Source organism: Monodelphis domestica, chromosome 8 (assembly GCF_027887165.1).
Source record: "Monodelphis domestica isolate mMonDom1 chromosome 8, mMonDom1.pri, whole genome shotgun sequence".
In the NCBI taxonomy this organism is placed as follows: domain Eukaryota; kingdom Metazoa; phylum Chordata; class Mammalia; order Didelphimorphia; family Didelphidae; genus Monodelphis; species Monodelphis domestica.
This window is the reverse complement of record NC_077234.1, coordinates 30,973,964-30,989,688: the sequence shown is the minus strand read 5'-3', so window position 1 is coordinate 30,989,688 and position 15,725 is coordinate 30,973,964. Positions and strand designations below refer to the sequence as shown.

The 15,725-nt window shown below is 41.0% G+C and overlaps 1 protein-coding gene across 14 annotated transcripts in view; it reads left to right on the top strand.

The window, feature by feature from the left end:
* MECOM (MDS1 and EVI1 complex locus) overlaps nt 1–15,283 on the top strand; it is a 711,707-nt gene extending 696,424 nt beyond the window's left edge. For 10 of the 14 annotated variants that reach the window (XM_056808204.1, XM_056808203.1, XM_056808206.1 and 7 more), the window contains 5 exons: nt 1,252–1,421; nt 2,906–3,050; nt 6,889–7,125; nt 8,526–8,706; nt 13,691–15,283. In XM_056808204.1, the coding sequence (XP_056664182.1) occupies nt 1,252–1,421; nt 2,906–3,050; nt 6,889–7,125; nt 8,526–8,706; nt 13,691–13,825 (868 nt within the window). In that variant the 3' untranslated portion in view covers nt 13,826–15,283. The remainder of the gene's footprint in view (nt 1–1,251; nt 1,422–2,905; nt 3,051–6,888; nt 7,126–8,525; nt 8,707–13,690) is intronic. The other 4 variants (XM_056808208.1, XM_056808207.1, XM_056808210.1 and 1 more) reach the window with 1 other exon arrangement.
* The last annotated feature ends 442 nt before the right edge of the window (nt 15,284–15,725 follow it).

Sequence of the window (15,725 nt, the reverse complement as noted above, 5' to 3'; positions counted from 1 at the left end):
AGAACCTTCATTTTGTCCGGAACCTGTCCCAAATCCAGAAGGGCCAGAAGAACCTTCATTTTGTCCGGAACCTGTCCCAAATCCAGGAGGGCCAGAAGGGCCAGAAGAACCTTCATTTTGTCCGGAACCTGTCCCAAATCCAGAAGGGCCAGAAGAACCTTCATTTTGTCCGGAACCTGTCCCAAATCCAGAAGGGCCAGAAGAACCTTCATTTTGTCCGGAACCTGTCCCAAATCCAGAAGGGCCAGAAGAACCTTCATTTTGTCCGGAACCTGTCCCAAATCCAGAAGGGCCAGAAGAACCTTCATTTTGTCCGGAACCTGTCCCAAATCCAGAAGGGCCAGAAGAACCTTCATTTTGTCCGGAACCTGTCCCAAATCCAGAAGGGCCAGAAGAACCTTCATTTTGTCCGGAACCTGTCCCAAATCCAGAAGGGCCAGAAGAACCTTCATTTTGTCCGGAACCTGTCCCAAATCCAGAAGGGCCAGAAGAACCTTCATTTTGTCCGGAACCTGTCCCAAATCCAGAAGGGCCAGAAGAACCTTCATTTTGTCCGGAACCTGTCCCAAATCCAGAAGGGCCAGAAGAACCTTCATTTTGTCCGGAACCTGTCCCAAATCCAGAAGGGCCAGAAGAACCTTCATTTTGTCCAGAACCTGTCCCAAATCCAGAAGGGCCAGAAGAACCTTCATTTTGTCCAGAACCTGTCCCAAATCCAGAAGGGCCAGAAGAACCTTCATTTTGTCCAGAACCTGTCCCAAATCCAGAAGGGCCAGAAGAACCTTCATTTTGTCCAGAACCTGTCCCAAATCCAGAAGGGCCAGGTTCTTGACAAAATGAAGGTTTTTCTCATGATGGGGAGCAGCCTTTCACGTTGGGACCTGATTGATAAATAAAAAAGTAACCCCTAGCAACTGGAGATGGTAGGATGGAGGACCAGAACCACAGCCCTTAGATTAGATCTGCTGGAGATCACTTTAGTCACTTCTAAAGTCACTTTAGGAGCTGGGTGATATAGATCCGCTTCCTGTTGAAGGTAGTACTAGGGCTAACTGGTAAAGGAAAGGGGATGCCACGGAGATGGAAATGCTGGAATGAAGGCAAAGGAAAGATTATCAGGCAAGCTTCTATGTGCGTCCAGACCTTTTCTTTGAGGTCTCCAACTGCTCTCCTAGAGCTTATACTGTATTCTCTGGATTAAAAGAAGCACCCTTAGTTTTGACTGTTTTGGACCTGTTTTGTTTGTTTCAGATGCAAATACTGCGATCGATCATTCAGCATATCTTCCAACTTACAGCGGCACGTGCGCAACATCCACAATAAGGAGAAACCCTTCAAATGTCACTTGTGTGACCGATGTTTTGGCCAACAGACCAACTTAGACAGACACCTAAAGAAACACGAGAATGGGAACATGTCTGGTAGGTGAACCATTTTCTCAATAGGCTGGAAAAAAAACCAAAACCCTTTTGCTTATATTTTAAGAGATGTGGCGTTAAAGGATAAATGAACTTGAACTCTTATGGCTGTGTTCCCAGCCAATTCCAGTTGGGCTTCTTGTTTGATTTCATATCGTGTCATGAATTAGTCCCACCATTTGAGGTACTTCCATTTGGTTGAACCTGTGATGAATGTGGAGCCTTAACGTATCCGTCTCTGTAGGCGGTCAAGATCTGTGCGGCAGGCACTGTACCAGGTTCTGGGGATACAAAGAAATAAATAAAATAATCAGAACCCCCAAGAAATCAACCTTCGGTCATGGTCCCAACTCAGCAGGGACGGGTCCTTGGCCAAGCAGAGTTTCTCCCACGATGGGGGAGCATCCTTTTCCCCTGGGATCTGATCTGTGCATGAAAAGCAACCCTTGGATCATAGTAGGATGGAGGAGCAGATGGGCAGCCACTGGAAATGTCCTCTGGAGCTCCCCAGGGCTTCAGAGCAGGTCAGGGAACAATCTAGATGAGTTTATTGTTGAACTACTCAATCAAGTATGTCTCTGTTTGGGTGGTTGTCTCCTCTGGCAAACACCTCACAGCATTCTCATCTATCCTTTCCAGGAGGGTTTACAGAGGTATTTTGTCACTGTACGAAGTGTAGACGGAGATATTTGATATGGGTAGGAGGCTCCATAGGGTTATTCTCAAGAATGAGTGAATGCTATTGGGCTAGATATGCCTGAATGTATATCATAGCTAGACATGTAAAAAAAATGTGGAGAAGCGTAGAGATGTATTTGTACTAGTTTGTGACTGGGAAACAGAATTAATTCTTTGAAAAGACCCCGAAATGTTCTTAGATGCTGGTCCTCAAAATGAATGTCTGGAACTGTTCTTTTAGATCCTAAGTTACGAGTGACTCAGGATGGTTCTGAAACTTCACTGAGTTACAGAACTGTTTGAATCCCAGCTGTGCCATGTCTGTGTCTTCATGTGACTTCAGGAAGTTTGTTAACATGCTCCTGGAGCCTCAGTTTCCTTTTCTGTAAAATGACCTGGAGGAGGAAATAGTAAACTTCTATGGTATCTGCCAAGAAAACCTCAAACAGGGTCGTGAAGAGTCAGACATGCTTCAACAGAGGCAACAAGGTGTTTACATTTTATTTTCACAAAGATCCTCTTCCTTCCCCTCTAAACCCATCATGAAATTCTTCAAGAATTCATGGAGGATACCTGAATGATGGTGGTAGTGACCATCAGGAGTCAGAGTCCTTCCATTGCTGCCTAGAGACAGTTCAACAGAATTTTGGGCAGAATCAATTTGCCTATGTTGGGTAGAACTCCAATCCTGATTTCAGCATTTCTTATAGCCAAATGGCACTAACTGAATCCAGAAAGTTTGGGTTCAGGTACAACCATTCCAACTCTGAATTGCATCTTTTATCCAAAAGAACTTTTCCTCCCCTTAGGTACTGCCACATCATCGCCTCATTCTGAACTGGAAAGCACAGGTGCCATCTTGGATGACAAAGAGGATTCTTACTTCACAGAAATTCGAAATTTCATTGGAAACAGCAACCACAGTCATCAGTCGCCAAGGAATGCTGAGGAAAGGTAAAGCATGACTGCTATAGCTTCAGGGTGGGAGGGATTTTTTTTTTTCATGAAAAGTAATTTTTTAAAAAGTTATGAACTCAGCCATGAATGTGAATGAAATGTAATGTAATTTGTTCAGTTCAGTCCATCTAGAACTTCCATTAAGTACCTACTTGGTTCTAGGGACTGTTCGAAGAGGGGGAAATAGAGAGACAAAAATAAACAATCCTTCCTTTAAAGAGCTTGCATCCTGTGGGATGGAGGGTGGGACCAACATGCGCATAAATGATTGTTATCATTGGGGCATTGAGGAGTCAGAAACTTTTTTTGAATAGGAAGTGATATCTATATCTATCCAATCATCCATCCATCCATCCATCTATCCATCTGTATCTATCCATTCATCCATCCATCAATCCATCTATCTATCCATCCATCCATCTATCTATCATCAGTCTTACAATTTAAGAATAACAACTTGATGAGTATGTGGACTGTGGCATCAACAATAGGGGAGAGACTGAAGACAAAGGGACCAGTTAGGAGAACATTACAATAGTCCAAGTGGGGTGGCGGACATGAATTTAATGGCTCTCTAGTAGACATGAAACGATGGAGGGAACTCAGCCCACCTCAAAAATAAATGGAAAATGAGTTGCCAGTCAGGTATTATTTGGCTAATTCAAGAGGACCAGTGTAAAGGGCTCCATTATTAGTGACTGAGTGATCAATAGGCCACCAACTGCTTGTGGCTGTCTGGTAAACAGGGCTGTCCTTTGAAATGTCTACCCTGAAGTGGTTTAACCCTTGGCAACTGAGAACATTAAGTGTAAGTTGCTGGATGTAGTTTATTTAGTTAGATCTTGTGTTCTTGCATTAACTTTCTTATTTTGACCTTTATCATTATTATTGCTATTGCCATCATCTGTTTATTGGCTACTGTGCTAGGCGTCATGGACAGAAAGAAGACAGTCCTCAAAATGATCTGGGTATTAGAGACTAAAATAAAAGTCATGATGAAAATAATACTAATTAGTGACTAAAGTGCTTATTATACAATGCAATAATCCAAGACAATTCTGAGGGACTCATGAGAAAGAACGCTCTCCACATCCAGAGAAAGAACTGTGGGAGCGGAAACACAGAAGAAAACCAACTGCTTGATCACATGGGTCGATGGGGATATGACTGGGGATGTAGACTCTAACTGATCACCTTAGTGCAATTATCAATAATATGGAAATAGGCCTTGACCAATGACACATGTAAAACCCAGTGGAATTGTGTGTTGGCTATGGGAGGGGTTTAGGGGAAAGAACATAATTTTTGTAATCCTGAAAAAATACTCTAAATTAATCAATTAAATAACATAATAAATAAAAAACAAACCAACAAAACCAAATAAAAACAAAGTGCTTATTATATGCCAGGCACTATGCTAAGTGCTTTATAATTCTTATCTCCCTTGATCCTCACATATCACCCTGGGAGATGGATCCTATTAGGATCTACATTTTACAGATGAGGAAACAGAGGCAAACAGAGTTCCAGTGACTTACTCAGGATCACACAACTAATGTCTGAAGCCAGATTTCAACTTGGGTCTCCCTGACTCCAGGTCTAGCGCTCTATGCACTTTGCCACCTCGCTGCCTCGCACTTCCTCCTCGTACCTGTTGGCAGAGCTAAGGAAATGTCTTCCCGTTCTTTGCTCATCAGAGTAGATTTGGGGTAAATGCATTTGACTATAGAGATTTTTCCAAAGTCATCTCAAAAGCCTACAGCCACTTCTGATTGTTCAGCTAGGATAAAAATGTGGCCAACCAAGAAGAAAGGAAATCAGAAACCGAGCGTGTTTCAGATTGAAAAGCATGTCAAATTTGGTGCATGCACGAACCTTCAAGGGCACCAGGAAATTTGATGGAAGCTCCAACTTGTCAGTGTCTGCAATTGAAAGCATCTTTCAGCCTGGTTTCTTTTATCCAAAGCCATCATCAGGCACTGGTGACGGATGGCAGCCTCACGGAGTGATTCCTATTTTAATTACACAGTCCCAGGGATACCGGAGTGGAATGTAAGGGGGAGGAAATGCCGTTTGAAGCAGGCAAGGTCAAGTCCCATTTTAAGTTCTTAATTGGTGATCAGTGTGTGTGTGTGTGTGTGTGTGTGTGTGTGTGTGTGTGTGTGTGTGTACACACATCTGGCCCCAGCACACCCGAAACAGGATGCAAGTAGAGAGCATGGTGAGTCATCCAGGGCTTCCTTTCTTAATTTGGCACATCAGATTGTTTTGGATGAATATTGTATCCTCTGGGAATGGCCGGCTTTGAAAGCATAATGATCAGTCATACCGAGTGGCGCAGGAACTCCGGAGCAGTGAGCCCAGCAAACCTGGGTTCAAATCTGCCTCTGATGCTCTGATGTTCTCTTCACCTGTCTGGACCTCAGGCTCCTGTCTCTGAAATAGGGGCATTGGACGAGGTGCCTGCGAGGATCCCTTTGACTCAGTCTCATGACTCTGTTCCTACTTTGTCTTTCCTTCAGGGTTGCCTGCAAACAGTAGTTTTAGCAAATATTGGGTAAATATAGAAGAATCAGAGGTGCCCTCCTTTACTGCATTTGTTTTAAAAATAAGAAAATGGAGGCATAGCACATGTTCTGTTGGAAAGTATTACTGACTGGCACTTTACATGACATTTCGCTCTTAAGGGATGGATAATAAAATTTCAATTTACAATAAAAAAAAAAAACCAAACAAACTGGCATCTCTGAAGAAAGGCTGTATTTTCTATCATTCTAGGGCACATTCCCATCGTTCTTTGACTTTAAAAAAGGGAAAGATATTTGTTGTGTAATTCGTTTGATAAAGATTTGACTTAGCGGTTTCTTCTTCATCTCTTCCTGTTTCCTTAGAGTTTTCTGGTCCTTTGTTTCTTCTTTTCCTGAGATTGTGAGGCTGAGCTGTACTGATTTTTATTACATAGGGGGAAAAAAACCCCAGGGTGGATCGGACAGATGTGATCGTCATGATGTAAAAAAAAAAGAGTCATCGTAAACTTGATACAACTACTTACTCACTTTGGAGTTTTTTTTTTAATTTAATTTTTGTTTCTTAATTAACACGTACATTAGGTGGCTTGGTGGAGTGGAAGGGACTTTAGAATGGTGATCAGTGGACTTGGTTTCTAACTTTAGTTCTGCTGCAATTACTTTGACCTTGGGGAGTTCACCCAAACCCATCAAATGAGGGCAATAAACTGGATAATTACGACTGAAAGCTTCTGGAGAACTAGGACTATTTCCTTTTAGACTTTATGTCCCCGATGCTTATCCTGGTGCCTGGACAATAGGAAGTGCTTAATAAATGTTGGTTGATTGAGTGATGGATTTAACATCTAATTCGATCATCCTATAAATAGCGTAACAATTGGATCCCAGAGTACCAGGTTTGAAGTTTGGTTGGAGGAAATGGAAGATTTTAGCCTTGGGAAGAGAATACATCCTGGGACATGTTGACCAGTATCTGAAGAACTATCATTTGGGAAAGAGATTAGCTTATTCTACTTGGCCCCAATTTGGAATGATTTTTCTCATTCAGATTCTAGATTGTCTTATTATAGAAGCGAGGACAGCATGCTCTGGTTTTTACTTTGATCTCTTTATTTTTAAAGTGATCATGCCTCCTTACACTGTCTATGGAATATAAGAAAGAGGATTTTCTATAATTATATTGAATATAGGAAGCAGTTTTTTTTCAAGATCTTGATAATAAAATTTGCTTTGATTTTCATAATGCCAACCAGTTTATTCATTCATTTACTTATTGATTGATTGATTTAATTTTCATTCTCTTCAAGGATGAATGGAAGCCACTTTCAGGATGATAAGATCCTGGTGGCCGGACAGAATTCAGACTTGCTGGATGATGAAGAGGGAGATGATGAGGCGTTGTTGGATGAAGACGATGAAGAAAGTGACATGACAGGGAAACAAGGAAAGGAACCAGTTTCGAGCAATCTGCATGAAGGAAACCCTGAGGATGATTATGAAGAAACCAGTGCTCTGGAAATGAACTGTAAGACGTCCCCAAGCAGGTCAGTCAGAGCCTTGTTGTCCAGTTAAACCATCATGGAATACAGAAGTCATCATGATTTCGACTTTCCTTATTTTTTATGGAAACGATATTTCGATTTGATTTGTGAGTGATGTCTGTGAAATAATCAGTAATAATGAAACTATTTAAATTGCATTGTGTGCTAAGCACATAAATATATTCATATTTATGGAAATGTGATGAATTTGTTTTAGACACTACTAAAGAAAATGGCATGAGGATGCTAGTTGATGGCAATTTTCTGAGACTAAGTTTACAGTGACCAGAATGAAAGTGGAGATTTGGGAATTATCCAGTTAATTTAACCATAGTAGATATTATAAATTGTGTCCTTAGTGATCCGACTTATTTTTTACATGGATTGATCAAGTAACTTCCAGGTCTTTCTTTTATTGAGTAGATGAATAAGCTGTCTATACGGGATCGGTTATATCTATCTAATACTCCAGTGGACCCTTGGTCCTAGCCATTGTCAGAGCAGGTTGCTACCCATCTAAAACATCTCATTCTTTATGACTCATCTTTTCTGTGTCCACTCATAACAGCTCCATGGAGAGTCCACCTAGTGCACCGAAGGCCTTCCTTTAGGTCTTTATTTTTTTTTTAAATACAATATGGCCCCAGGGCTACACGGGGACCATCTATCTGCTATCCCTCACTCTCACTTCATGGCCACCCCACCTCTTTCTCTAATCACCCACTCCTTGGATACACCTTTTACGTTGTTTCTTACCCACTTCTTGGGTGCAAATTCTCCTTAGGAATATTCTATGCCGTACTCATGCCCATCATATATCTTTCCATTGCTTCCTGGGGTCGTCTGCAATTGTGATTACTTGGAGCTCATTGTGGTGCCCCCTGATTTGTAGCCATCAAAAATCACAGGCAGAATTTTGCATGAATATATGAGTGTCGAGAATACATCAACAATCATATCCTAGTCGCTGACCAGTGAGTGATTGAAAATGGAATCATTCTGGGAAAAAAATTACATTTGGAGATTTTTTCCCCCCATTTTTACTTAGATATAATAAGGCAGCCTGAGAACTGTATTTGTTCCATAACAGCCAGGCCTGGCTGGGCTAGGAAATGAGCCTCTCCTGCCTTATTGACTTAGCATGTCATTGAAGTTTGTCTTCGTCCCACATCCATCCTTCTTCACCAAGGCTATTAACTGATGTTAGAGGAAGGTGTTTTTTCCAAATGGTATGTTTGTAACCAGCTTCAAAGGACCTGAAGACGGAGATACTGTGCCTCCTGCTGAAACCTAGGGATATAAGGTCTTGCCAATTATAGAAGCTCATATGAAAAGAGATGTGATTGATTGACAAACTTGAGAAAAAAAAAAACCCACTAAGCTTCCCCATTGGTTCATTTTAGGTATAAAGAGGAGGAGTATAAAAGTGGACTTTCTGCTTTAGATCATATAAGATACTTCACAGATAGCCTCAAAATGAGGAAAATGGACGAGACTCAATATAATGAAGCTGAGCTGTCTTGTAGTGCTTCCCACCTGCCAGAGGACCTTAAACAGCCGCTATACAGAAAGTCCAAGTCACAGGTGAATATTTCCCCAGGTTTTGACTTCAGAGAAAAGTGTTGGCAATGTGTGTGCATGGGAAAAAAAATAAACAAAGAACAAAAACTCCCCCAAATGTTACTTTTCTTCCATAGCTCCAGAGGCCACGAAGCTCATGGATGCTTCCCTTCTCCCCCTACGTCTCCTCCAAAGTCACTGACCTTGTAATGATGGAATCTGGGGTCCATAGTTACCAGGAGAAAAGCCAGAGGCTCTGCGGTCCCTCTTTCCTTTTTCTCAGCAGCCAAGGTGCAAGACACCTTTCGGGAGGGATTCCTTAACTAACAATCTCCCTCCTCCAAATGTACAATGTCCTCTGAACTGTACACTGAGAACCTTTTGAATTTTATACCAAATTCCTCCCATCTTGCGGCCAGAATGCCCTGTTTTGCTGGCTTCCCTGATTGCCTTGCAATGACTCTCCAGGTGTTTTGAGTTTGCATAAATACCTCTCGGTCTAAGTGAATTGATAACAAGATCCTGGAAGGCTGGTTCTCTCCTCTGCTTAATTTATGTCCTCCCTCATGCTCAGTAAAACACTTTACAGCTGGCTCTTCTCTGGTACAGCTAGGCATCGAGGTAGCACAGGGGATGGAGTGCTAGACTTAAGAGTCAGAAAGATTTGGAATTCAAATTTGGCCCCAGATCTTTCCTGGCTGGGCGACCTTGGGCAAGTCACCCTCTCTCTAAGCCTTAGGTTTCTTTTCTGTAAAATAGGGATAATAATAGTGCCTGCCTCCTAGGCACTCTTATTTTATTTATTATTATTTATTTAAATGTTATTTATCATTATTTACTTAAATAAATATATATTTATTATTTTAAGGATTAAATGAGAAAAGCTACATTTGTCATCATCCTTGTTATCATTGCTTAATGCTTGTTAAATGGCTGAGTAGTGGACCTGGAGAGAGAAGAGATGCGGGCAAGGGTAGGGAGGTAACCGTTATCATTCGAATGACGATACTCAACTACACATGTTTTGGTCCCCCAACACTCATCACATCCCTTGGTATTTAGAGCTGATGGGAGACTCCAATTCTTTCTCTGATGAGACTCAGTTTCCATTTTTGCACAACAGTAAAGATTCTGCCCCAATGCAATAAGTATCCAATTAATCCAACAGACAGGAAAAATTGGGATGTCGTGATATAATCATCATCGTCGTCATTTTCAGGAGGGCGAGGAACGGGCCATCTCTGTGGTCTGGGCATCTTGGCTTAGACTGTGACTATGCCAGGACCAAAGAATCAGTCATGCAGTTGTTTCATGGGCGTAGACAAAAGAACCAATTTAACGAGATTTCCTTTACTTTTCAAGGAGAGGTTCACGCTTCACATAGACACCTCTTGGGCAGTGAGGTGGTTCCGTGGATAGAACGCCATAGGGGGAGTTGGGAGGACTTAGGTTCCAATCTGGCCACAGACACTTGCCCAGCTGGGGGACTCTGGCCAGGTGACTCCATGCCAAGCATTCTTCTGCCTCAGTATCAGTACTTAGTATTGATTCTGAGACAGAAGGCAAAGGTTTAAAAAAAGCCATCCAAGTCAGGCATGATACATGGCTTACTTTGCTCTCAATGTTAACCAAGAGATAATGGATTGGAGCCCTGAAAGGACCGTGGGGATCATTTATTAACCACCCCCTCTTTCCCTGCCCTTTACAACTGGTAAATGAGGAAACTGATACCCAGAGAAAATGAATGGTCCAAAGCCAAACACATCGTGGTTAATAAAGCTAGGAGTTGACTCAGGTCTTCTGAATCCAAATGAACCATTGCTTCTGCCTTACCAAGGTGGGCTGAAGAGAAGAGACCAGGGACTGGGCAGCCCATTGGCTTCCTTCTTCTCCAATCCCTCACACCTTCCCCTTCAGTCCTTTCCCTATATTTGGAGCTATTAATGGTTTCAGTTTTCTCTGGCCCCATTTCTCCCCACTTCCCTAGTTGTCTTGTAGCAAGAAGCACGTCTGAGGGTCATTGGAAACCCAAGGGGTCCTAGGAAGTTCAGGAGGCTTAGAATGAGGCACAGGATGAGTCCTGGGATTGCTGTTTCAGTCTTTCCTTTCCCTGAGCCATCTTCCACCCAAAGGCCAAAGAGTTTCCTAAGGTACAGATAGGACAGTGTTGCTCCCCTGCTCAAGATGATTCACTGGCTCTCTTTTGTCTTTAAAATAAAGCACATATCCTTCAGCTTAGAATTAGGGACCTTTGCAGTCTGGCTCCACCTACCTTTTTCCAGTTTATGCCACATTAATTCCTTTCCTTTATTCTATAATCTAACAAATTGACCTATTAACTGTTTCCCACACTGAGCATTCCATCTCTTTCTGCTGCTCTTTCTTCTCCCTCATGTATGCCTGGAGTACAGTTTTCTTCCCCACCTGCCTCTTGGAATTCTTAGCTTCCTTCAAGGCTATTTCCCTTGGGAAGACTTTTCTGAACCAGAGAATTATTAATGTTCTCACCTTCTCCAAAATATAAATTGATCAATACCCCACAATTGAATGTAAGCCCCTGGAAGGCAAATATTATTTTATTTTATTTATCTTTATATTTTATCTGTATCCCTATTGACTAGGTCTGTGCTTGATCTATAGCAGATGGTTAGAGAATGTCTATTAAATTGGATATTTTCTTCATGGCCCTTCCATGTGACCTCCCATTCCTTAGAGTGACCACAGAAAAAGCTAGGCATCCTCCAAAGAAGTAAGGATTTCCTTTCTTGTCTATTCTCTTGAGGGATTGCCTTCTACCTCTCACAAATCTGCTTCCACCAAGGAAAATAGTTATATTTTTTTTTTTAGTCTCTATCAAAATGTAGAACTTTTTTTTTTTTGGTTTCAAGAAAGTCTGAGTGTCTCAGGGCTAATTTCAGAATCTGTCCCCGAGGATCCCAGAATTTAAGGCTGGAAGGAACCTCAGTGGCCATCCAGTCCCTCTTCCTAATTGAGAGCTAGGGATATTGAGCCCCAGGAGGGTGATATATAACCACAAGTCACATAAACTTTAAGGGACAAAGCCAAGAACTTTCTAGTTTGAGACCTCTAACAATGTAATTTCTGCCCCTCAGTGTTTCAAGATGTCATCACTAAGTCCTCTATACTTTCATCTTTCTATTGTTTTCTGAAATTCTGAAGACAGTAATGAACCTACATTATTCTTTTAATTAGCATGTAAGTAGGTAACAACAAGGCAGCCCTGCCTTGCTCTTTGTAAGTGATGTGTAGCTTATAAAAGAGAAGAACCAGTAGCCCATGCTTAGTCATAACATAATGCAGAGAGATGGAATTATGTTTGGAGACTGGACTGGCCATACTTAAATTAGCATGAATATATATATATATATATATATATATATATATATATATATATATATATGGAGTCTTCTATGGAAAATGGATCCATTTGCCCAAGAGGACTGTCCATTTGCTATTTGGGATCCTGGAATTAGACAAATATGGATCCAGGGCCAGTAAGGTTAATTATAGATGTATTTAAAGAAACAGAACCTATAACTTGCACACCCACATATAGACATAATTTCTATAAGGTATAAACTTTTGAATATACATCTATTTGGAAAATGGACTGAACATTCATTAATAATTGATTTTCCCTCTTAAACTCTTGGGTGAATTAATATTTTTTAAACTGTTAATTCAGGTTTATTTTTGTCCATATTTATTAGATAGGCTGGATCCACACATCCCTTAATTTTACCAGAAAGGAACTAAAATAGAGAGGGATGATATTGGAACTAGCATTAGAACCCTGGTTTCTAGCCTTTTGGTCCAGTGCTCTCTCCATCTAGATTATCTTTAATAATACAAGAAAGTTTTAAATATTATTTTTGTTATTTTTTAAACCCTGAATTTGTCTTTTCTTTGAAGAGGTCCCAATGACCAATTTCCACATGTTCAGGCCCTTCACAAATGGACCCATTTCGGTGCATGAGCCTTCAGCTATGCTATTTCCTAACTTCATCCTTATGAGTCTCTAAGTGGAGCTTGGCAAGAGCTCAAGGATGCTTCTAATTTTCCCCAAATCCTAAGAATATGTATACATATCTGCATTGGTTGGGTACGGTTGAGATTGAAAATAGCCATCCCTGTGGCTTTTTGGGTGTTGCTAGGGCGATGTGCTCACAGAAGAGACACCCTGGATGTATTTGGGTTGATGGTAGCATGGATGAGTCCCACCACTGGCTGCCATGACTTACTTAGTTTTGGTGACAGCCCAGCTCCATGTCTTAACACGACTCAGAGTAATAAAAATGCTGCCTAACAACAAAAACATTTTCCTCTTGTTTACCAAGGATGGTGGAATGTCTTTGGCAGGACTCTCAGTGATTCCACATCAAGACTAGCATGACAAGCCAATTCAGTGATGAGACCAACATTGGCAAATCAGCAGTGAAAAGTTCACTCGCAAGTCAAGGCTTAAATATTGCATTGGGATATTTTCTTTGGCTCCACGCTGGGATGCACTGAAGTGTTATTCAGGACTTGGCATGGCAATAGGGAAGAGATCTCATTTCCTCCCTGAGAACCCCTGTCTGCTTTTTGCCAGGCAGGTACTAGCTCATAAGTTGGTCAGAAAGTTCTGGCTTTTTGGCTTAAAAAAAATTATTATTTTACATCTCCTTTCAAATCCAAAGTCTTTGAGTTTCCTCACTTAGCAAGTAGTAAAGTGTGATGGAACAGAGCTTTGCCTAGGAGTCTGGAGACCCCTGTCCCTGTTGGGCAAGACATTCAACCAATGTGTGCCTCAGTTTCCTTCTTCTGTAAAAGGAAGTTAGTTCAACTGGCTAATCTCTAAGGTCCCTCCAAATTCCAACACTCTCTGGGTTTATGCATCTTGGCTTTTGGATTCAGTGACAAGAGGATGGATCCATGATTGTCTTATTACTTTTTTGCATTTTTTTTCCCCAATAAACCTGACCTTGACTCTTGTTTTTCCTCATAGGCCTATGCTATGATGTTGTCACTCTCTGACAAGGACTCCCTCCACTCTCCATCTCACGGTTCTCCCAACATGTGGCACAGTATGGCGAGGGCTGCTGCAGAATCCGGTGCCATCCAGTCTCTTAGCCACGTATGACCTTGTGACGTCCGACCAGAATTGGGACCAAGTCCAGTCCAGTAGCACGGCTCCTCCGTAGGGGACTATTTAAAAGACTGCTGAGCAGAATGCCTTATAAATCTGCTGGGTCACCCCTTTAAAGTCTGGTGACCTTAAACTGAATAATTTTAAAAAAAAGAAAGAAAATGAAAAAAAGAAACTATTTATTCTCAATATTTTGTTTTGCACAGCAAAGGCAGCTGCTGACTTCTGGAGGATCAATGCAACTCAAAGAATGAAAGAAAAGCTTGGTGGGCCAGAGGCATCTTCCAGTTCACCCCGCTCTGGGGCAGGCGGGTGCGGGTGGGACGAGGGAGGGAGTTGGAAACGGTGGCATTGATACACATAGGAGCACTCCTTTAAAAATCAAGAAACTGAGTCTTTTGTACCAGCTCATTTGACACGTGATTGGGAACAGTTGCTTTTATCTACATTATTTTTCCCTCTTTGTTAAAGCTTTATGTAATTTAACCCTTCGAAGACTGAATTAGTTGTATGAAATGCACACTCGATTATCGTAGAAACTGACAACAGGGAGTACTTTGGGTTCTTTTCCCACCTTAACTTTTGCCTTCTTAACTACATTGTTTAGGGGAAAAAAATGCATAAAGGGTATGTGTATATTGTAAACTATGGATGTTCAATGCTCACAGAGGTTCCGTCCGTGAAATAGCCTATTCATCACCCCAGTACCGCTGTACCACTAATAAAATGTTTGCCAAATCATTGTAATAACATTTTAATTTTAGACAATCATGTCACTGTTTTTTAATGTTTAATTTCTTTTTTTTTTGTGTTGTATGTATCGTGTATTTATTTCTTGGCAAACTGTTGTTTGTTGATTAAAATAGCACTGTTCCAATTCTGCCACTATTTTATGATGTCCGAGGCACACCCCCATTCTGCCTTTCAAGGAGCCAGGCAAATTCACCTGTGTGCACGGGAGTGCCAAGCAGTGTTTTTCTTAACATTCCTTTTTTTTTTCTCTCTTTGTTCGTTTCATTTTTTTTTCCTTTTAATGAACTAAATAACGAATAGATGCAACTTAGTTTTTGTAAAACCGTAAACTGATTCAATTGTATAAACAGTTATGATTTCTTCATGAAAGCATGATTCTTCTGATTAAAACTGTATCCAATATTTTATGCTGGTTGTCTGCAAGCTTGTGTGATGTTATGTTCATGTTAATCCTATTTGTAAGATGAAGTGTTTCAGACCTATGTTAAAAGAAAGAAAGAAAGAATGGACTGTATTCAGTTATTTTGCCCTTCAGCGAGGGCTCAGATTTGTTTTCTTTCTGTTTGTAATCTCATTTTGAAATAATCGGCAAGTTGAGGTACTTTTCTTCAAATGCTTTGTACAATGTAACTGTTATGCATTTCAGTACATTACTATGGGAGGAGCAACTAAAAAAAAATAAAGGATTACAAAAACGAAGAGTCGTTTTCCACTCTCATCGTTCTTCTCCCTCCCACCACTACCCGCCATGACTCACAGGTTGAGCATCATCTTTTGAGATTTTAAATGGTGGCCATTTAAAAAAGTTCTCATGAAAAAAAAATAAATCTTAATAAAGTTCTCACGAAGAAAGGGATTTTTTAATAAGTTTCTTTTGGTTCTCATGCTTCAATAATCAAAGCACAGTTCTCTACCAAAAGAGAATAAGGGAATGAATGCTGGACAATTCCTAGTCATCCTGAAAATTCTTTTTATTTATTTATTTTTTTTATTTTTATAAAACCCTTACCTTCTGTCTTGGAGTCAATACTATGTATTGGCTCCAAGGCAGAAGAATGGTAAGGGCTAGGCAATGGGGGTGAAGTGACTTGCCCAGGGTCACACAGCTGGGAAGTGTCTGAGGCCAGATTTGAACCTAGGA